The 22,593-nt window shown below is 46.4% G+C and overlaps 2 protein-coding genes across 2 annotated transcripts in view; one reads left to right on the top strand and one right to left on the bottom strand.

Moving 5' to 3' along the window:
* The window catches only part of RNF43 (ring finger protein 43), a 60,226-nt gene extending 50,307 nt beyond the window's left edge, over positions 1-9,919 (bottom strand). The window contains exons 1-2 of the mRNA XM_008925874.4: positions 9,835-9,919; positions 9,535-9,707 (exon numbers count right to left, since the gene is read on the bottom strand). Coding sequence (XP_008924122.4) covers positions 9,535-9,707; positions 9,835-9,919 — 258 coding nt within the window. The remainder of the gene's footprint in view (positions 1-9,534; positions 9,708-9,834) is intronic.
* A 1,435-nt stretch (positions 9,920-11,354) lies between these two features.
* LOC115307619 (basic salivary proline-rich protein 1-like) lies at positions 11,355-12,431 on the top strand. Its single transcript, XM_029961238.1, has one exon. The coding sequence runs from the start codon at positions 11,355-11,357 to the stop codon at positions 12,429-12,431; it is 1,077 nt and encodes a 358-aa protein (XP_029817098.1).
* Positions 12,432-22,593: the final 10,162 nt, after the last annotated feature.

The following is a 22,593-nucleotide window of genomic DNA, read 5'->3' as shown; positions in this document are numbered from 1 at the left end:
ATATTTTTAGCTTCTGGGGTTTTTTTCTCATTTTACCAAATTTCTTGCCTTTTCAGGATACTTTCTTACCCTTATGTTTAGGTATCCTGATATCCTTTTATCATTTTTCAAGTATTTCTTGAGAGTGACATTTGATCTCAATTCCTACTGTACTGTCCTTAAATACTTTGATGCCAAGGATATAACTCTTAGTTGGCCTCCCAGCTTCTTTTTAACAATCTTATTTGAGTTCATGTCACCCCTGTCTGAATTAAAACACATCTGGGGATGATTTTTGGCTTCTCTCTCAACATCTCTGCGGGAAAAAAGTACATGATTGTCACTGTCACAAAGTGGCTTTTCAAAAGCAGGGTTTTGAAGGAGGAGTTGGAAAAGGCCAAGGCCAGCATGGTTTCTCCTTTCTTGCTTCCCTGAAGCAAGAAACACAGATTATTTGATGATCTTTTTGAACACAGGGGCTGTGTGTTGTACAAGCCCGTGGGGTTTGTCCACCGCTCAAATGAGACATGCTCCTCTCCTGGAGGCGTGTGCTTTGCACAGAGTTTACAAACAGCAGCTTCTGGTGCTCTTGGGGGACAACACAGGGATCAGAGCTCCTCCAGAGCAGGCAATGGAAAGACCAGATAACCACAGAGAAGGATGGAGGAGAGCCAAGGGTTGGAGGTAAATGATGCCAGGCAATGGCCTAAAGCAATTTGTGAACTGCTGGGGATCCACAAGAGCACTTACAGAAAAATAACCAGAATAAACATCGTCCTAAGCAAAAAGAAAGATGAAAATTGGGAAAGAAAGACACTTGGGAGAATAGATGAGGAGAAAAAAAACTAGCTGAGTGGAACTATATGACCTGGGGCATCTTATGCTTATGGGAATGAGACCAGGTGAACTAGAGGGTAACGGGGAGGACAGAGGCATTTCTGTGGCCCCAGGGAAAGGTTTGGAGAGAAGTCTCCAGTGCTGGCACTCAGGGACCATGGGCACCCACAGCGTGGCTGCAGAGGAGCACATTCCATGCCCCATGTTCCAACAGGACCTCGATGGGACAGAGGAATAGCTGAGGTACAACGTGACAAGCAGAAGAGGGGGAGCTCTCATCTCTTCAGGATCTCTGTGAGGTTCCACTTAGTTTGGAATGAAAGTGTCTCAGTAAATAAAAAGTTATTGAGGTCATTTTGTGAGGAACAGGACTCAGGACTGGAGCAGTAAGAGATGCACATATAACCATCTCTCTTACTATAAAACACAGCCAAGGCTGGGTTTGTGAAGCTCTATCTCTACACTGGATGGTGATGTCCAGTGATGTAACCTCTGATCCAAACTGACACACAGGAAACTGCAGGAATTGTCACAATTCACTCTGTTATTTGACTTTCATATTCTTAGAGGTGTTCCCTACATTTAAACAATCCAAAAGCAACATTTTAGTGCAGGATCCTGCACAAAATTCAATGAATGAAAGAACCAACGTGATCCACTCAATACTTAGACCTCCTCAACTTGGTTCTTCTGCTCTACCATGTGGTGATCACCCCATACCCCTTTCAGGCAGTGTCTTCCCTGTGCCTGCTCTGCTGTTATTGGGCTTTTTGGCCTTTTTAAGAACTGCTTCACATCTGTAATAGCACTGGAGTGCTGTTTATTTTTTATATCTGGATCCAACTCAATCCCAGGGTCATTTTCCCCAAGTTTCTGTGGGGGATGTGTCACTTCCACAGTGCTGCTCCAATAGTCCAATAGTTGAGCAAATCCACCCTGCCCAACACAGACCCCTGCTGCTGAGGTGCTTTGGGAGTAGGAAGACAAAAACTAGTCTTTCCTGTAATTTTGAACTAGAATTCACACACCTTTTATCAAAACAATAGTCATTTTAATCCACAAACTGCTTTGCTTACACTCAAAAGTAACATGCCATAACCAAACTTGGTAAAAAAAACACTTTTAATTTGCTTCACAGCATTTATGGCCAGAGGAATTAATTCAGCTCCCCAGTCAGAACTGCTGTATTTGACAATCCAGTACATCTCTGCCACTGCCCTGATGCTGAGCACAGTAATAAGCATTAGATTAACCCATTTGATCACTGGAGACCAAATTACTGAGATGGAGAACAAAAGAGAGATCAAAGGGCCACTAATGCCCTTAACCAGCCCCTTCAGGGATGGGGAAGTGACGAGGTGAGAACACATCCGTGGATCTGGGCAGATGATTCAGATCTCAACATGCAGAGGAAGAGGATACACACCCAAAATTTCAGATAATTTCAACGGGGTGGCTGCAGGGGGGGAAGAGAGTCTTCCACTGGAATCTGGCAGCACGGGAGTAACCCTCCAACCCAAGCACATCCAACACGAGATTCTCTCCCTCTGCTACCTTTGAACACTGACCTACATGTTTTAGCACCTTGTTTTGAGGTAAGGCCAAGCCTTGATGCTCCTAAAAACAAGATGAAAAAGGTCCCAAGACAACTCTTGGCCAACTCCTGCCTGAGCCGTGCTGGCAGCGAGCCCAAGGCTCCGAAGCATGAGATGTGATTATGATTCCTTAATGCAGGCTCAGAGTGTTGTGGGCAAATGAAAGGCTGTGCAATGCTTCCTGTTCCTCAGAGCCAGGGGAATAAGGGGAAAATAAACAGATATTAAAAAATAAATCACAGAACTCAAAGACAGAAGAGACCACCGTGCCCATCCACGCCACTCCTGCCTGCTTTACACCCTGCCCTGCTGTAGCTCAAGACCTCGAATGGAAGGAAGCACAAAAGAGTGATAAAATATGAATGTGCATTGCTTGAGTGTGATATATTCCCCTGTACTGAGGTTCAGTTTACAATTCTGCTTTGTTTACAACCCCGAATTTCATCCATTTCACTCCTGGCAACCCCTGCAACACAGATTTTTATGATACTCAAGATGACAGGCCTGAAGGACAAACTACACTGCACAGTTCCCATTGCATTTATTTGTTACTTTTCTCATTTTAGGTCAAAAATTAATTGCTTTCAGACTAAGACTTTTAGGGAAAGTCCACAGAAAGCTTTTAGCCATGTTTGAGAGCTCTCTGCATGGAAAAACACAGAGATATAATACATAAAAATGCACATCAATTTTTGTCCAAAGTAAAGTTTGATACAATAGAACTTCCTCTGATCATACCAAGTTTGTGCCATTTGTATTACTTTGACAATTCTGTAAGTTTTCACTGAAAAATAAGGAATCTCCATGCAGTTCAGAACAGCCCTCCACAACCTGTAGGAAATACCTACCAAAGCTTTCACCTGATGGAGGCACAGAACAAAAGGTCATTTCTCTAATGGGTCAGAACCATTCCACCACAAATCCAGCCTGGCTGCAGCCTGAAGGCACCACTGAGACCTGTTTCCCTTCTCCTGTAATCTCACCCCTGTGCCAGCTTATCTTTGGGAAATGTCCACTTGTTCCCTGGATGTATTCCAGGACGGGGTGCGTGGCCAGACGTCCTCTGTTGACTGTCACTCACTCCAGCCCTGTGGATTCAGCCTCCTGACCACGTATCTCTGCTCTGCTCCAGCTGGGTTTGTGTCTCCTGCTCATGCCTGCCCCATGTAATTAATTGAACGTCCTGATCCATCACCCTTTTAGTACTGAAAATCTTCAGGATCAATCTATGCCCATGTCATAAATAACTCTACTGGAAGAACAACCAGCACCAGATGGTGCACTGGGAAAGCTGGGAGATGGAGGTTTAAAGTCCTCTAAACTCCTCAAACAGAGAACAGTTTCCTGCCACACGTTTTCTGGATGAGGAAAGGAGAGGACACACCATGGAAAGCTCCTGCTTAGCCTCTGTATGTGCTCAAGAGAGGGATGGAAGCTCAGCCTCTGAGTTCAGCCTTGTCTAGCAGCTACTTTTAACTGAGGCTCCCTTCTCTCCATCTGGATTGCAATTCCATCTCACACTTAAATCCTGTACCAACACCAAGCCAATGTGCACTGCAGGTTAGACTGGATGCTGTGCCAACCCTACACTCACACTCTACATCCAATTTGTAAGAGATCTGTTTGGGCCAAAAGGTTTCTTTAACACCACCAATGTGTTGGGTGACCACAGCCTTCCTGAGTCACTGCTCTGTGTGTTCCCCAAGACAGTTTTCACTTTCACACCATCCCAGAATGGTTCGGGTTGAAGGGACCCTAAAGATCATCTCATTCCACTCCCTGCCCTGGGCAGGGACACCTTCCACTAGCCCAGGTTGCTCCAACCTGGCCTTGGACACTTGCAGGGATGGGGCAGCCACAGCTTCTCTGGGCAACCTGTGCCAGGGCCTCCCCACCCTCACAGGGAAGAATTGCTCCCTAATATCCCATCTAAACCTACTGCCTTTTAGCCTGAAGCCATTCCCTCTTGTCCTGTCCCTCCAGGCCCCTGTAAAAAGCTTTTCCCCATCTTTCTTGTCAGCTCCCTTCAGGTACTGGAAGGCTGTAATTGCCACCCCAAAGCTTCTCTTTTCCAGCTGAACAATCCCAATTCCCTCAGCCTTTCCCGAGCAGCCCCTGTGTCCCATCCAAAAACGTGGGGAGCTTTTATTTGATCCACAAGAGCCGTTTGTCTCATTCCCATTTCCCGGCCTGAAGGGTCGTGTCAGAGTCCCACTTTCTGGTGCTGGGGCACCCATTTTTATTGTGCTGCAGTCAAGCCAAGTGGCTCCATTATTGCTGCTTTTGAGGCAGTTCTTGCACATTACTTAACGCCAAGTCGAGTCTGTGTACTCTGGTACGAGCTGTTCCAAGAGGCAGAAATTGCTTCTTTGAACTGCCTCGTATTGTGCTATCTGACCACTTTATTCACAGGTAATTTAAGTCCCCATTATCATTTGGTTCGACTTTCCCATTTCTTTGATCTCTGTCAACATTGTGCACTCAACATCCTTCTGTTGATCCAGGAGCTGGTAGTATAGAAGAATATACTAATATATTTACTTTGCTCTGGGTTGGGAGTGTAACCCTCTATGAGCTGGGGAGTAGTTGATTATAATTCCAACTGCAACACTGGGAACACTCTGTATGTCCAGGGTGATCCCGTTGGGTTCACTGCAGCAATTCCAAGGGTTAATTATCATTGCTGTTACAAACACACACCACACTCCTTCTCTGACTGGATCTGTGACTGATGTTCAGCTTCTGAATTGTACACACCACCTAAAAAATGATGATTCAGGCTCCTCCTCCTCCTCCAATTTTCCCTCATTCTACCCTAACAGATTGACTTGAATGTTTTTTAAAGAATTCATTTCTCTAGGGGGAGAGGAAAGAGGATAATCCTTGGTTTTGTGGCTCAGAACCTTTGGGAGCTTGTTCTGTGTGGGTTTTTTTCAAGTTTACTTTTATTTTTTTCAAGGTGCTTTCCATCAGTCATAAGTTAAAACAATGAGCTCAGGGGGTAAGTGAAAGTTGACTTTCTCCTACAATCACCTCATTATGCAACTGCTGAGTTTGTGCAGAAGTGGAACAAAGTATTGTGAGACTTGCAATACAATAATGCACGTTGGGAAAACTGGTTATGTACTTTTGTCACTGCCCCACATATCCACAGGAATTTTCTGTGTGTAGACATATGAGGTGATTGGTGATCTCTGTAGTAATGTGAGGTTATCCAGCTCTTTTAAAATATCATTATTTGGGACTTTTCCTAAATGTTTACCACTATTTCCCAAACTTTTAGCACTGTTTCCCAAACACCAGCCATGGAACTAGAGACTGTACTGATCCCAGCCACACCACACACATGCTCATGGAATCATCCTTCCCCTGTGTACAAGACTGAGGTTATACACTCAAATAAAGAGCTATTAATGCTCAGTTTTTATGGTGCATCCTTGTATATACACTGTCCTAAACAAGACTTGAAGTGATGAACTATTTCTCAAATGAAAAGGGTTTTTTTTTTCTTCCACAATTAGATTTGCATGTGAATTCTGCTGTAATTGGAAAATTGGAAAAATCTTAACTCTTCCCTCAGCTCTCTCCAGTGATTCTCTCCTTTCCTTTCTGACACATTCCTTATTTTCCTGTGTACCTTCAAACCAACATCAACTGTCTGCAGTATCAAGCGGAGACTGAGGCACGGGCTAGAAGGAAACTGGGATTTATTCCTCAAAAATCAGCTAAAAGAGCAGCAAAAGTATCAAAAGAAGAGGCTGAACACTGGCTATAGCAATCCTGTGAAAGAGAGTTCATCTGCAAACAGCCACAGGAATTGCAATTCTGAATGCACACTCAGTCCTGGGCTGCTCATGGATTGCCCACTGTCATGAGATCCAAACATTCCTTCCAACCTACTTGTCTGAAAGGTTTGGTTCCTCCATCTTTAATACAGGGGCAGCTTTTAAATCCCACGGGACTTTTTTCCAGCAGTCCAGGCTCCTGCAGCAGCCAACAGAATCCTGGAATGGTTTGGGCTGGAAGGGACCTTAAAGCTCATCCTCTACCACCCCCTGCCATGGGCAGGGACACCTTCCACTAGCCCAGGTTGCTCCAAGCCCTGTCCAACCTGGCCTTGGACACTTCCAGGGATGGGGCAGCCACAGCTTCTCTGGGCAACCTGTGCCAGGGCCTCCCCACCCTGGCAGGGAAGAATATTTTCCTACCATAAACTCCCTAACCTAAACTTCCAAATCTACACTTCCAGCCTGGAAACTGCCAACGAGCTCCCCACGGAGCCTCCCGTGCCCAGCAAGAGTTAAAGCCCAGAGCAGGTGCTCTCCCAACAAGCTCGAGCACCGAACAAGCCTGAAGATGATTTCTGCAAGGAGTCTGAGGTGTTGGTTTTTTTGACCTATAAAGGCTTAAGTGGCTCTGCCTGCTTGAGAAATTCCTCTCCCTTTGCATCACTCCGAGTGCCGGAGGTGGGAACACTGCCGGGGTTGAACCGGCAGGGACGGGCGGCTCCCCCGCATCTTCCTCCCCACACAGCAGGGGAACGATGGAAATCCAGGGATTTCCCACAAAAACCGGCCACAGGGACAAGGGATGTGAGGGTGAATTCAACACTGGGGCTCTTTTATTACAGATAAAGAGGATATTGTTGAAGGAACACACTACGATCCAAGTCCACTTCTGCAGGTGATCCCGGGAAAACAGAGCATGGAGAAACGAAACCAGGAAAACGTTCTGGGAGAGGGAGCTTTGGAGAGGCTCCATCACTTACGTGTAGGATTGTCTACATTGAATTAAGAAAGTATTTCTAAAAATATATTGACCAGAGCACTATGAAGATAATTACAAGTTAAAGAGAATTTGACTTGACTGTAGGGCCAACTCTGCACCACTGACCCTTGAGCAATCCTATTATAGCACTGACTGAAGGGAGCATTGCTTTGGAAACAGGACTGGGCCTCTTTTCTTCACTTAGGAGTTGGACTCAGTGATTCCTATGGGTCCCTTCCAACTCAGAATATTCTGTGATTCTGCTGAAGCAACTTTTTTCCCAAGCTAACTCTGCAGTTTGTGTTCTCCTGGAAGGGCTAAATGCATCTTACAGGATCTGACATAACCAAGACCTACCCAAAAACGCTGCAAAACCCAGACCTCTTAACTCATTAACTGCAAAGGTGATAATTTTACGTCCCTAAATTATATTTAAAGAACCAATTGTGCAGCTACGTGCGCACAGCCTTAAGTTTATTTAAGTAGGAGTTGCAATGACATCAAAGTTAAGCACGTGACCTAAAGTTTTTGCAAGATTGGGATGCTGACAACCACGTGCAAAATGGGATGTCCCAACAAAGCCTAACTCTGGTGCATTTCATGCCCAGCTATCTAAAAGCAAACTGAAAATAATTCCTTCCATTAATTTCTCACTTATTTTGTTCCTCAAAGGTTACATCCCCATTTCCCATTTTCTCTTTCCAGAGGCAGGAAGGCACTGCAGGATCAGGGCCCAAACAACTTCAGAAGTCGTTTTTACGTTCCGGGTTTCAACATTTAGCAGCAGAATTCGAACCCCCAGCACGAGATCTGCACGAGAGGTCACAGGTACACTTGACTAAGCTTTCCCAGAGCACCGTGCCTGGCACCAGGCAAACATCCTGCTGCAGAAGGCACAGCCTGACCCCCATCCCAGCACCGCCACCTGAAACCAGACCCGGAGGACTTCCCGCACTGGATTCACTGGGATACGGAATGGGAGCCCTCACCTGCACGCACAGAGGGGCCTAAAAACACTCCCAGTGCAGGGCAGTGCCTGTGTACCCAAACTCGTAGTGTTTCCCCAGCCACCTCCATCCTGAGGATGATTTTTAAAGGATGAAGCTGGACACTGTTCACAGCTTTGTATTCCAAGCACCTCGCTGCGGTGGCACAAAAATTCCCTCCTGGTATCCTTGCATTTGGTTACAAACCTCCACACATCCCACAGGAGAGGTTATCATCCTCCCACTTCCAAAAGGTCCCACTCTATACTTTGTGCTCGGTTGCAACACCACTGTAGTTTTTGTAAGGAATAAATATTGACTTTCCTGGACATTGCCTCACGACAGAACAGGACCTTGAGTACATTTGTCTAAGATATTTTTTTTTTTTAGCCTGGTAATATAATTTTATAGCAGAGCTTTCGTTCTGAGGAATTCAAAAGGCGTGGAAAACCATGCAACAAATTGTCCATGTTCATTTTCAGACAGGTGACCGTGTGCTAAAGCTGGTTCAACCGTATTTCTTTTGTTATAAAACTACATAAATTTATTACTTTAAATTTCCAAGCTACAAATGTAATTAAGATTTCAACATACCCCATTTGGAAAGTCCAGACTGGAAAAAGCCATGTGAAAATTAAGATTTAATGTTAATGAAGGCTATTTTGTCATTTATTTTGTTTGTTCTCAAGAATAAAGCAAATTACCCACAGAACTGAGAGAGTGCACGCCAGGTCTCAGGAAACTGAGCTCAAAACTCAGCGTGTGCAGGAGATGGGGCTGTTCAGTGAATGACTGTGCAGCACCTGCACCTCCCAGCCGGGTGTTCAGATGCTCTTCCCTTTGTAAAGGTCAGAGATCAGCATTAATTCACTTATAAAAATGCCTGGTGGTGACACCACTGGAGCTACTGTGTGGGTAACACTCAGCTTTCGGGTACAGGCAACAAGGAGCAGGGTCAGGGATTCCGGTGGGTGCAGCCTGGATGACTACTGGAGGTGGAACAGCACCCCAGGTATCAGCAGAGGGTGCAGAAAACCACATGGATTTCACAGAAAAAAAATAATAATCCCGTTTTCTGTCAGAAGTTTAACGTTCCAACATGTGACTCGACACACTCAGCTTTATAACATCAATTAAGATATGAAATAATCAGCAGGGAATCAACCGACCACATCCACAATTCAGCACTAACGAGGCGCAGCCACAGGAAGGATCAGCCCTTTGCAGGATCCTGTCCCCTCAGCCCAGAGTGGAACCAAACCCACCCAGGACGAATCCACACCGGGAAATAAACCCCGAGGGAGCCGGAGCAGCAGAGCGGGGAGAGGCCGGGCCAGGGATGGAGCGGGATAAAGCGCGGCCGCTCTCACCTGGAGCAGCTTCCCTTCGGCCGGGGTCACCTCGGCGACGTTGGCGAACTCCCCTTCCAGGATGATGGGCTCCACTTTGAGGGGGATCACCCTGATGATGGCCTTCTGCGCCGCCGCCCGCTCCGACTCCACCGCGGCCACCAGCGCCAGCCCAGTGTGGCCACAGTCCTTGCCTGCAGGGGTCGCCGAATTGACAGCCAAGCCAGAGGACAGCAGCTGCAGCAGTGGGGGCACGCGCACTCTGCTACCAGCTGCAGCAGCGGCTCGGGCCACCCATCACCGTCATAGGAAGCGTCCTACCGCGGCGCGGATCAGTTCTTCCCGGTCGAAAAAGCTTTCCTGATGGGGGGTGTCCGGAGTGGTCAGTTGTCCCAGAGAGACCCATGGGCACGGCTACGAGGGGCCTCGGCCACGTCCAGCGCGGCACCTCACGCCTGGCAACGCTTGGCTACTCGCAATCGCGGCCCTCTTCCTCAGGTGCACTCTCCGTGCTTCAAGGGACCGCTGGAGACTTCAGACGGCATATTTGGGACAACAAACTCTTAAAAAAAAAAAAATATAAATAAAATAAAATAAAATAAAATAATTAAAAAAAAAAATTAAAAAAATATCCAATATTGCGAGTCCCTCCTCCAGCAGATAAATCCGGGAAGATCAGCGAAGCAGGCTGCGAAGGAAGCAATCAGTTCGGGTCTACGGGAACGCCACGGAGCATTGGGAACTCAGTGGTCCCACGGGGATGAGGTGTGGGGAGGTCTCCCCGCCGATGTGGAGTCCTCGTGTGTCCTGCCCAGGAGTGAGGAAGATCCAGAGGTTCAAAACACCCATCCCAAACACCCTCGAGAGACACCTCACCTCCTTGCCAGCATTTCCCACAGCACAGGCACAACCTTGAATGTTATCTGCACCGATCGGTATCCTTCCCAGAAATCGGGCAGGCGGTATTCCTTGAATTTAGGCTGAAAAGAAAGTTTGCTTCGGTACCATCCCCTTCCAAACGGAGTTGATCCCTTCCATCTTCCTCGTGCCAGAAGTGCTTCATTCGAGACCAGCTTTACCTTTCTCCTAGCAATCCATGCTCAAGAGTCTGACTCCGGGTGCAGTTCTCCAGGGCAATTAATAAAGCACCGAGCTCCTCTTCATAGTTTCCAAGTTCCCAGGAAATAAAAAGGCCCCCCAAACACTTATAAAAGTTTAGACACCAAGCCAAACAGGTATCAGGCAGAAAGTTACGGCGTATCTGGTTTCTCTGGCACTATTTCTGTGCGCTCCCGAGTTCCGGTATGACCGCTTCCAAGCACACGTTAAGAAGATCCCGACTCAAGGCCCCACAAAATAAAATAGAAAGTTCCATGCTCTGCCCAAAGGTCACACGAAACGTAGCGAGGAGCCTTCATAACCGGGAGAATTCAGACGGGAGGTGTTTTCGATTAAAACCGAAGTCACGGTGATCGCACGGCTATGGGGAGAAACGGGGATTTACAAGGGGAAAAAAAAAAAAAAAGCTTTGCAAACCTGTTAGGCTGCGAGCCTGCTGGAGTCCGCAGGGGCCGGGAGGGAATGCTGCTGTAAATCCCGGGCAAAAGTTATTTCCAGTAGCTTTAAAAAGTCGTGTGGCTCTGATGCTGTTCGCGTCCGGTGTTAAGTAAAAAAATTCGGTACTCGTAGCAAAAAAAACCTAAGAAAAACCCAGAGGAAAAACCCTCTCTCGCGCACACGCAGCAGGCAGGTAGGTGCAAGCGGAGCTCCGGAGCCCGAGAGAGGATCCAGCGAGATCAAAGGGAGAAAATTACAGCAGGCAGAGAGCTCCGGGGGCAGGCATGGCTGAAAGCGAAGTGTCCGCATGTAATCGCCCGAGCTGCGCCAGCACCCCAGCGCGCCTCGGGAAAACTTCCAGAGCGCCGCGTCCCTGCGCGCGGGGCGCGGCACCGGCTTGCGCGCGGGAGGGCGGCTGGGACGATGGCAGCGAGCCGGCGGGCGCAGCCCGGCGGGGGCGGGCCGATCCCGGGCCGCGCGTGCGGGGCCGGCGGCTCGCCCTGCTCCACGACGGCTGGCCGAGACCCGGGCGGCCCGGCGGCTACGTAACCTGCGGACAGGGCGGGTGGAGCAGCCCGAGCCGCCGCCCCGGCCGGGGCCGCGGGCTGCCCCCCCCGCCCCGCCGGCACACGCTGCAGGCGCCGGCACGCGGGGGGAGCGCCCGGCCCGGCGCGGGGCCGAGCGGATCCCCGCGGGCTGTCCCGCGGGCTACTGCCATTCGCCCCGCGTGCGGCAGCCTGCGGGGAGTTCCAGGAGCGGGCGGGATTGGCAGAGGGTGGAATTCGGCCGCTCCGGAGGTTTGCGCGCGAATGCTGCGGGTCAAGGTGCGGGATGGCTGCGGTCAGGAGCGCGGCGCCGGGCTCGGCGATGGAGCGGGCTGCGGAAATCCCAGCGGCGAAACCCAATCGGGAACCCCTCCGGACCCCCGGGAAACCCACGGAACCCCCCGGGAATCCTCTGGGAACTCATCGGTTAACGGTCCCACGGGAATCTCCCGGGAACGCCCACTGGGAACCCCACAGGGGAAATTCCCATCGGGAAACCCCACGGGAGCCCCACCGGAACCCCACCGGGAACCCACCGGAGACTCCATCGGGAACCCCATCGGGACCCACGGGAAACCCCACCGGGACCCATCGAAACCCCAACGGGAACCCGCACGGGAACCCCACCGGGAACCCCATCGGGAACCCCAGCGGACCCCACCCGGAGCCCCACCGGGACCCCACCGGGAACCCCACGGGAAACCCCAGCGGGGAGACCACTTTTTTTCACCAGCCGCTCCAGCTGCCCGGGGAAAAGGGCCCCCAGGGGAGCGGACCGGTCAGCGGCACCCTGGAGGCACTCAGGGAAACGCATAAAGGATTCAGAGTCGGTCCCCTCTTTTGTGAGGGGTTGTTCCTCCTGTCAGCAAGAACTACTGAAACACGAAGCATATTTTCAACTCTGACGCTCTATCACCTGTAATTTATAACACGGAGAAAATGCAAATCAGCACCCATTTCTGTTAAAAAAATGAATTTATTGTGTTGTAATTTATTTCATTATAAAAGGAACATATATATTCATTTATACCTATTTAAATATCCATATACCTATTAAATACCAATATACCTGAAAAATATCAATATACCTATCAAATATCAATATACCTATAATTATACTATACTATACTATTTACTATATATAGATATATATGATTAGATAGATAGATAGATATAGAACTATATATATATATCAATATAACTATATACCTATAACTACATACCTATATAACTATATATAAAAATATAACTGCATATATAGATAAATAGAACTATATACATAGATAAATATACATATAAATGTATACATATATCATATAAATATCAATATAACTATATATGAAAATATAACTGCATACCTATATCAATATAACTATATATAAAAATATAACTGTATACATAGATAAATAGACCTATATACTTATATAAATATAACTATATATATAACTATAGCTATATACATACATATAAATATAGCTATACACACATATAAATATATATATAAATATAGCTATACACACATATAAATATATATATAAATATAGCTATACACACATATAAATATAACATAGGGAGCCCAGCTGGCAGCTGCTGCACATTTTCACATGCTCTCTCTTGTTCCTTCCTTCCCAAAGCACCCCCACTTGAAAGGCACATCTGCCAGCAGATGGAGATCTAGGAAGAAATGGGAATATGGAGTAAATATGGGGCCTTGTGTGTCACACACATGTGCTCCCATCAGGGACTGTAAAACACGGCTCGAACTTGGGAATTTGAGGCCTGCTGTTGGAAGAATAGGAATCCCTTTAGCTGTTCAAACTTTAAATAGAAAACAATAACAAAAATTATCAGCAAAGTGCCCCAGTATCTTTGCCTTCACTTCCATGGATCCCAGCTGCCCGGTGTTAATAACTCTCAAGCCTGGCAGGACCTGCAGGAATTCCTGTTTTGGTGAAACACGGGCACACCTTCACTGACCCATGAAGGGCCCCATGGCCTCACAGTCAGCATGGCTGGGGCCAAGCTCCTGCAGAAAATTGCTGGTGGGACAGAGCAAACAAGAGGCTCTTTTTTTGTAAATTCCCTCAATTCAGGGCAAAATGGGGATATTTCCAATGCTGGGTCAGGAAAGAGAACAAGCCCCCTGATAAGTCCCTGAGAATGGCACCAGGAGAGCTTTAATCTCTCAGCAGAGACATTCACGTCTGAGGCAAAGAACTGCAGCCCTTGTTCTTTCTCTGCACTGACAAAGAGGCTTCATTCCTTCCTGAAATGTTTCAAACTGATGTGTGTTATGAGCTGAATTATTAACCAGCACCATTATCTGGAATCTAGAAGCTCCCCTTTGAAGTGAGCAACAGCCCTTCCGACTCCACCATCAGCTCCTAGAGGAACAACTGGGAGAGAAAGAGCTTCCAACTGAAGGAAGAGGCTGAAGGGGCACTGACTTTGGCTCTAAAATGGAACCAAAGTGCTCTTGGTGTCCTCTTCTGTCTCACTAATCTGGGGACATTTGGGTTTTCCCCTTTCATTACTGTCTTTGTGCATTGTTTGGCCTCAGATGTTCTGCTGCTGGTTTTTCTCCTGTGTCTCAGCAGGTATCAGCAGACTGGTGCAATTTTTATTTCGTGATTCGAGACGAAATGTTTGGACTTCTACATCAACTTCATCAGTCTGGTGGGTTTTTTTCCCTGTTACTTCCATAGTCACCTTATTACTCAGCATTTCCTTAGGAGCACTGTCACCCCCCAGCAAACAGATCTGTGGACATCATCTCCAAATTGTGACATCCAGGCTTCTGACACAACTCCCAAAACTTCAGGTTTTAATTACTGATCTAATTTATGCCCTTGTCCACAGAACAGTAATTAGTTTAAGCATCTCTGCAGAAGGGTGTTGGTAAGTACACGGAGAGGCTGTACAAGTGTAATATTTTAACTGTCATTTTTAAGGACTGGCACTGCCACCAATAACTAAACTATTCTGATCTCCCCTTTCTGTGATAGTCTCAGAGTAGTTTTCTTGAGAATCTCTAAAAAATGTGGAATCTGTTCTTAGCAAGGGAGAGGAAATTGTTCCCACTGTGTTTTCCAGATGAATCAGTTCCTTCTACAGATACAACCAGAGGCTGAGTTCCTGAAGGGTCACAGATCACACTAATGTGCTCCTTAAAAGAAAAAAAAAAAGGTAAGAAGAGAGAAAGATAAAAGAGTGAAAGAGAGAAGGAAGGGAGGAGGAAAGGGAAGGGAAGGTTTGGGAAGGTTTGGGAAGGTTTGGGAAGGGAAGGGGAAAGGGAAAGGGATAGGGAAAGGAAAGAAGAAAGAGAAAGAAAAAAAAGAAAAAGAAAGAAAGAAAGAAAAAGAAAGAAAGAAAGAAAGAAAACCAAAGATCACACAATATTTTCTTGTAATCACTTTAGGAACAAAATAATAACTATTCTCGTAATGTAATAATATAATAATTCTTATCATAAGTACCCCAAAAAAGCATCTAACCCAAGGTGAGCACTGCCTGGATGGGTTGTGTAATTAGTGTTTGTTACTCAGAATTAAGGGTGCCAAATTGAAACTCAGGCCTCACAAAATTAAGCAAAACATGAACTCAGAAAACTAGAATGGACAAATGCCCTCACAGTCTGAAATCTGCCCTCAGGTATCAAACTAGACAAGACAAATGAGCCAGGATCCCAAATGGGTCAGGCTGGAAGGGACCCCAGTGGGTCACTGGTGCCACCTCCCTGCTCAGGCAGGGCCAGCCCAGAGCACAGGGCACAGGATTGTGTCCAGAGGGCTCTGGAATCTCCCCAGGGAGGAGACTCCAGCCCCTCCCTGGGCAGCCTGTTCAGAGCTGGGACACTGCCCAGGGAAGAAGCTCTTCCTCATGTCCAGGTGGTTTTTCCACAGAAAACAGAAACTTAAAAACTGTTTATCAGAAACAATCTGACCATTTATCTAAATTTTCAATGAAAATCTTTGCCTTCACAGCAAATCTCAAAATACTCTCTTAAATAAGACTTAATGTAACCTGAAAAAGCCTCCACCTCATCACCACGAATACACCTGAACATCAAATAACTTTCAAAGCAGAAAGAAGGCAATGAGGAGTTTAAAAAGCAGCAAGTCCTACCCAAATGAAACTCAATCCCATTTTAACAGCCAGTGTCTGTCCTGATGCTTCTTTTGGAGATAAATCAGAGTTAGAGGACACTGGAAGGGTAATTTCTTCTGACAAAGATGCGTCATATAAAGAAGTTGAGCAGAAACTCAGGTATATTTAAAGTATGGTTTTATTTTGGAAGAGATCTAATGTGAAAGATTAGTCCTTAGTGCCAGATTATCCTCAGACTTTCTGGCTGAGGTAATGGTTAATAAAAAGCTAATTCCATAGATGGATGAATTAAAACAGGAAGCCACAGGATCACCTACCAGGAAAGCCATATCAGATCAAATGCTGGTGAAAGGCTTGGCCTCTGAGCAGCAGGAACACCAGAAGTTCCTGAAGGGAGTAGCACAGAGGTGAGATCCCTTCTCTGGTGTATGGAGTTAAATCCTGCTGTGGATCCATGGAGATGTGCCTGCAGAGAGCCATAAATTGGGGAGGGGGGAGGGAGGGGAAGAAAAAAGCTGGAATTTGAAAAGTTTAGGTGAAGTTAAGCACAGCCTTTCCATTAAAGGCAAGCCTCCTTTATATCTTTATGGTCCAGGTTTAAATGTAGCTCCTTTCGTTTGATATTTTTCCTCAGCTGTGGTTTTTAAACCACGAACAAGGTGTTTCACTTTTGCTGCAGCAGCCAGGATTTTAGGTAAGGTCCAGGTTACCAAGTGCAGGGATGGATGAGCTCATCCTGCCAAAAGCAACGAACCAACCCACACCAAAATCCTCCTGCCTCTTTCGTAGGGGACCTCGGCTCGAAGCTGTGGTAAGACAGGTCATCTTCTGGGGTGCACTGTAGGCTCTCAGACACATTTCCAGTAGGGGAAAGTGCCCACACAAAGCACAATTTAAATCCTTTCAGCTTCTCTAGATAGGACAGTTCTGACAAGGATGGGAGAGGAGCAGCAATGGAACAGTGAAAAGGGATAAAGGATGGAAAAGTCAAATTACAAAAGAACCCAATCTTCTAAAAAAAAAAAACAAATGAAAGACCTGAAGGGAAAAATACTGATAGTTTCTGGTCAGTTGAGCTCAAGAGGAAACATGGTCAAACTTAGCCAAAGTGGTTAAAGGGAAGATGGGCATTTCACTGACAACCACCCCTTTTCAGGGACTGCCAGGACTAAACCTTGGAATGATTTTCTATCCCAAACACCCCTTCTGAGATAAGAAGTTCTTTAATTGTGACTCCCATCACTCAGACTGATCATTAAACCCCGGATGAAAAAGAAGCTCATGATGAAAGTCAGAGGACAAAGATGGACTTGAAAAATAAATACTGGAATATCAATGGCCTGACTGGCTGTAGGTTATTCCTATCCTATCCTTGGTTATTCTGGCCATAACCAAGTTGTATACAGTTGGATGAACTTGAATAAGCTTATATTAAAAAAAAAAATAAAAATAAAAAAAATCATGAATAAAAGACAAAGGTTGATATTTGCAAGGCAGGAAACAGGATCATCAAGCTTGGGTAGGTCAAACCTTTTTCAACACACATAAGCATAACTTGCTTTGCTTGTCCTCTGTGAGGGGGAAAAAAAAGGATATGAATTATGCTGTAATAGAAAAGGAAGCCCTTGCAGTTTTTACTTCAGATCTTTTGATATCTGATAAGCCAGGCCTTCCAAGTAAGGAGCAGTTTCCACCAGAAGGATATAAAGCCTTTAAGTCCTGTAGTTCTCTCATCTTGGAGGTGGGGCCGATTCCAAAAGTCACCATAGTTTTTCTCATTCATCAAGTGAAACTCAGGGCCGCAGAAAACCCTCTGGGAAAAAAAAGGGGAGCTGTTTCCCAGTCTTTTCATAATATTAAAGAATCTCTTTTTTTGTCCAGGCAAAGGACATTCTTCAAAGATAAACATAGACTCATTAACTAAGACAAATTCTGGTGAAGTCAAGCAAAAAACTTTTGAAGAACAAACCACTGCACTGATGAGGACACCCAGGGCTGCTGCCCTGGGCCCTCGTTTCATGCCCGGTGCTCCTTTGAAAGAGATATTTGTAACCCCCCCCCCTTCACTTTTCTCAAGCAGATCCGTTTCCAGGTTTATGTTCTCCATTCCACGAGTCCCACAAACCTCCAGTTCCCTCTGCAGCTTCCTTGGCTCTCACCTGATCCCCTGTGCTGCACTCACCAGGAAGGTGCTGCTGCCCTGCCTGGGGGAGCTGCAGAACCAGCACTGCCAGTCAGGGGGGGCTTTTCAGGGGCTGAAAGGTTCTGTGAGGATCCAAACACAGTTATCAGGCTCCCAGGATTTGTGCTTGCAGAGTTCTTTTGCCTGTTTTGACTAACCATTTCAAGAATCACACGGTAAAACAAATTCCAGAAAGGTATTCTTACCTCCCAAGTGACTTGAAGACTGATTTCCTCATCTTCAAAAATATTTATTCTAATATATATGTTACATATTCTATTTATTTTAGATATATTCTAATATATATTTAAAACATGTATTATAAAATTGATCTGCACACGTAGAAACTCCATAATCAAAGTGGTTTGTGTGTTATTATCACCCTTTTGATTCTGCTGCTTGACTTTCTCATCACAGCCCGCCACAGCAAGTGGATTTCACGCTGAAATTAAACACTGACTTTATTCTAAAAACCAGCTTCATAGATGAGGCAGTTTTTCTGCAGGTGTTATTGTTTGGTGACACACAGAGCTAATTGAAAAGTAAAGGCATTATTTGCAGGACAGACAACCTGTAAAATTTATAATTGTTCTGAGAGAGAGAGAAGAGATTAAGTCAAATTTAGTCCAATGTTCATAATAAATCAATGTAATAAGTATAACCTGAGATGGGAAACAGCTCAGATAATTTATTTGCAATGCTTGGCCCTTACATGGGATTTTACATGAGATAGCTGCTATGATAACCAGTAACATTTTTAATATCCTTGCCTATTGCCTTTTTTAATATGATGTTGCTGAATTTTGTGCAGATTGTTGCTGAAATTGTGCAGTTTAGAGCAACAAATCCACGAGTTAAACAACCCAGAATGAGCTGGTGGACATCCTTCCAAAGGAGCAGCAGATGTGGGAATGACTCATGTTACCTCAACAGCTAATTCTGAGCAGCTTTATGATGAAATCTGGACATCTTTCAGAACATTCTGTGAGCTGTGAACAGATTACTGGGTACTGCCAAAACCCTAAATGATATCTGTGTTTCACTCACTGGAAACTCCAAAGTGTGTTTGCAAACCTGAGAAGGAAAGCTTTTGAAGGGCTCCTGGGGGGAGACAAAGTGGGAGAGCAGTGGTGGGGAAATTTCTTGTAACCTGCTGGAGTGATTCTGGGGGAAGACAAACAGATATTACAAAAGAACCCAATCTTCTAAAAAAAAAAAACAAAAAAACAACAAATGAAAGACCTGAAGGGAAAAAGTGCTTGTGAAATATCAAATTTGGATCACACACTATAAAAAGCCACAAGTAAAAAGCCAAAAGCACTGGAGGGAGAAGAATTTACTGAGGGCAGTGATATCAAAGGGGAAAGTCAAGATTCATTTCTAAGGCTCCAAGTCTTCAAATTGAATCAGGAGTCAACAAACAGGCCTGTGAGACTTCCCTCACACGCTTTTGTCCTGCCCTGTTAATTGGAGGGGAGAGACTTCCACGCTCTTTTGTCTGAGATATCGTTAATCCAGTCCTACCCTGGAGAAATTACCAGCTCCAGCCCATCCTCTCACCAGCTCTTAGGAAATAGCTGACAGTGAACAATGATCTCCTTTGAGTCCTGAGGAGACAGGGATGAATGGCACCTTGTGGAATAGGTCCATATTTACTGACTAAATTAAGGAAGAGACACAGCTCCTTCCTTCTTCCAAATGAGGTGGATCAGCCTCAAACCAGGCTTGGTGTTGCCCAGAAAAAAGATGTACCTACAGAAGCTGAGGATGGACTCTGCATCTCAGTGAGAAAACACCAGAACAGGTTCCAGGGAAGGCACAGGGAGGATGGACAGAACACTTTCCTGGAGGAACAGCAGGGGCAGGACTCCCCATTCCAGAGAAAAAGCAACAGAAGGAACTAAGATAGAAGGTCATCGAGTCCACCCTGTGCCCCATCCCCACCCTGTCCCCCAGCCCAGAGCACTGAGTGCCACCTCCAGTCCTTCCTTGGACACCTCCAGGGATGGGGACTCCACCACCTCCCTGGGCAGCCCCTGCCAGTGCCTGACCACCCTTTCAGTGAGGAAATACACTCTGTTGGGAGCATTTTGGAAAAGAATCAGTCTGTGCTTGCTCTGCCCCTGCCCTTCTCCTTCTCTGCTGTCAGAGGAAATGATGAGCTGATGGGAGTTTGGTCTGACCAAGGCCAGGGTTCTCACCTCCAAAGCAGAGAACAAACCATTAGAGAATTATCAAGGTGTTTATAAATCCTGCTTTCTCAAAACTGGAAAAAATGGGATTAGTTGGATAGAAATAAGCCTGTGACATCTGGCTGGAGGGATGACAGCACTACATCACATTCTTACAGACATCTTCCTCTTGAGACAGTAAGATTGTGTGGGCTCTCAGGGCTTCAGCAGAGAAGGACAAACCAACCATCACCTTTGCTGAAGGCACAGAGGCTGCAGCACTACCAGTGACTGCCCCCAGCTCCCTTCTCTGGTGCAGAGTCTGTAACACCAACAAAAACCTCTCACTCTTCCAAGTTAGAGCAGCCACATCCCAACAGACCTTTGGGAATGATTGCAACCCCATGCCAACCACTGAACTAAGCCCAGCACTTTTGGGGAGAGCACTAACCAGGCCAGTGATCCAATGCCAGAGCTGAGCAAGACCCCCGGGCACGTTTCCTGGCAAGGTCTGTGCTCAGGAGGGTTCCCGTTGGCACCGAGGGCTCTTTGCAGGTCCCAGTGCTGCCTGCAAGCTCAGGAGAGCTGAAATCCCAGAAATCCAGCTCTGGGGTCCCCAGTACAGGCAGCACATCGACCTGTTAGAGCAAGTCCAGAGGAGGCCACCAAGATGATCAGAGGGATGGAGCAGCTCTGCTGTGAGGAAAGGCTGGGAGAGCTGGGATTGTTCAGCTGGGAAAGAGAAGCTCTGGGGTGACTTAATTACAGCCTTCCAGTATCTGAAGGGAGACTACAAGGAAGATGGAGAGAGACTATTTACAAGGGCCTGGAGGGACAGGACAAGGGGCAATGGCTTCAAACTAAAAGATATTAGGAAATTAGAAGGAAATTCTTCTCTGTGAGGGTGAGGCCCTGGCACAGGTTGCCCAGAGAAGCTGTGGCTTGCCCAGCCCTGGAAGTGTCCAAGGCCAGGTTGGAGCAACCTGGGCTAGTGGAAGGTGTCCCTGCCCATGGCAGGGGGTGGCACTGGATGATATTTAAGGTCTCTTCCAGCCCAAGCCATTCCATGGTTCTGTGATTCTGTGACATAAAACCAATATGATCAGCACCAGACCTGTTCCAAGCTTGAAGCAGCACCTCCTACACCATTTCTGCAAAGCCCTGTTGGAAATTGCAGGAATGTCTGGGCCAATTCTATGCATTCAAGGCACAACAGACGAAAACACAGGTTATCATCAGCTCAGCTGGGCCAAAGGACACGAGGCCAACACCCTCCAGCATCTTCCATTCCACTCTATCTGGGATATACCAAGGAAGAACCTTAAGACCATCCTTTCACACCGTGAACTTTAAATGTCAGGCCCAAAAGTTGTGCTTAAGAGGAGCTGGTTACTCATCTGGGGTCACCAGTACTCAAAGCTGTGCTTGAGGAAATCAGGGAATGCAGCTGTGCCTGTTCCTGCCCCATCAATGAACACACTGGAATGGGCCTGGATACAAAACCTGTGCCAGCTCTGGTCCTTTACCAACCAAAAGACTGATGGAAGTGAAGGTGGTCCCCAAGGTCTCTTCAAGAAGGGAAGATGGGAAAGACAGTGTTGCCTGAACTTCACCATCCAGGTGGGACTAATGCCTTCCTCCTGCAGGGCCTCAGGGGTCTGGCAGCTGTCGCCTCTCTGCACACTCCATGAACTAATAGGCTCATCAGAAAGAAATTAATTGTCTTCCAAAGGCACCCATCTAAGAAAGCTGGAGTGACTCAACCTCTGGGAGGTGCCTGTTTCCCTGCACTGCCTGTATGTAATCTAGACAAGCCCAGGCACATAGAACTGACTATTACACATTCAGATGAATCTTGGGCAAGATGAATCCTACAACTAGTTTTACAAGTGCATTACTAATGCAGCCACTCTGCTTTTCTCAAGGGAAAATGTGGTGCTGTTCACGCCGCGTTAAAACAGATGTTTTCAGCTGCTTCTTTATTTTAAGGATCCCCTCTTGGCCCACGTGAGTTTTAAGGCTTGCATACACAAAGGCAATAATTTATCTTAGCGTGTGTCACAACCCTCGAGCTCCCATCCACCACAAAGGTGATCGTGGGCAGAGGAACCCTCGGCCACAGATGCATTTGGAGGGCGTGATTGGACTTGCAAGGTCAGGTGGCACCAATAACTCCCATTTCTCACAGTCTCCCCGAGTGATTTTTCGTTATTCTCTGATGATAAAGCTTCGCTGCACTTCTTTGAGCCGGTCCTACCTCCAGCAAGGGTTTTGCAGGCAGCTGAAAGCAAACAGAGCTAAACCCTTCAAATAACTACGGTCTGAAAGGCCCAGATGGGCATCTTTGCTTTTACTGCTCTTTCAATAAGAATCAGAATGAAAAACCCAGAGAAATCTTCGCCAAAGTTAACAAACAAGTTTGAATACAGAGAAAAAAAAGAAAGCTTTTGACAAGGTTATGCTTTGATTTAATTTAATGGGTCTCCAAAAGCGAAATGAAAAGAACCAAGAATAAGAT

The sequence above is a fragment of the Manacus vitellinus genome, unplaced genomic scaffold (genome assembly GCF_001715985.3).
Source record: "Manacus vitellinus isolate BGI_N305 unplaced genomic scaffold, ASM171598v3 scaffold_32_pilon, whole genome shotgun sequence".
NCBI classification, from domain to species: domain Eukaryota; kingdom Metazoa; phylum Chordata; class Aves; order Passeriformes; family Pipridae; genus Manacus; species Manacus vitellinus.
Note: the sequence above shows the minus strand (reverse complement) of the source record. Positions and strands in the feature narration are given on the sequence as shown.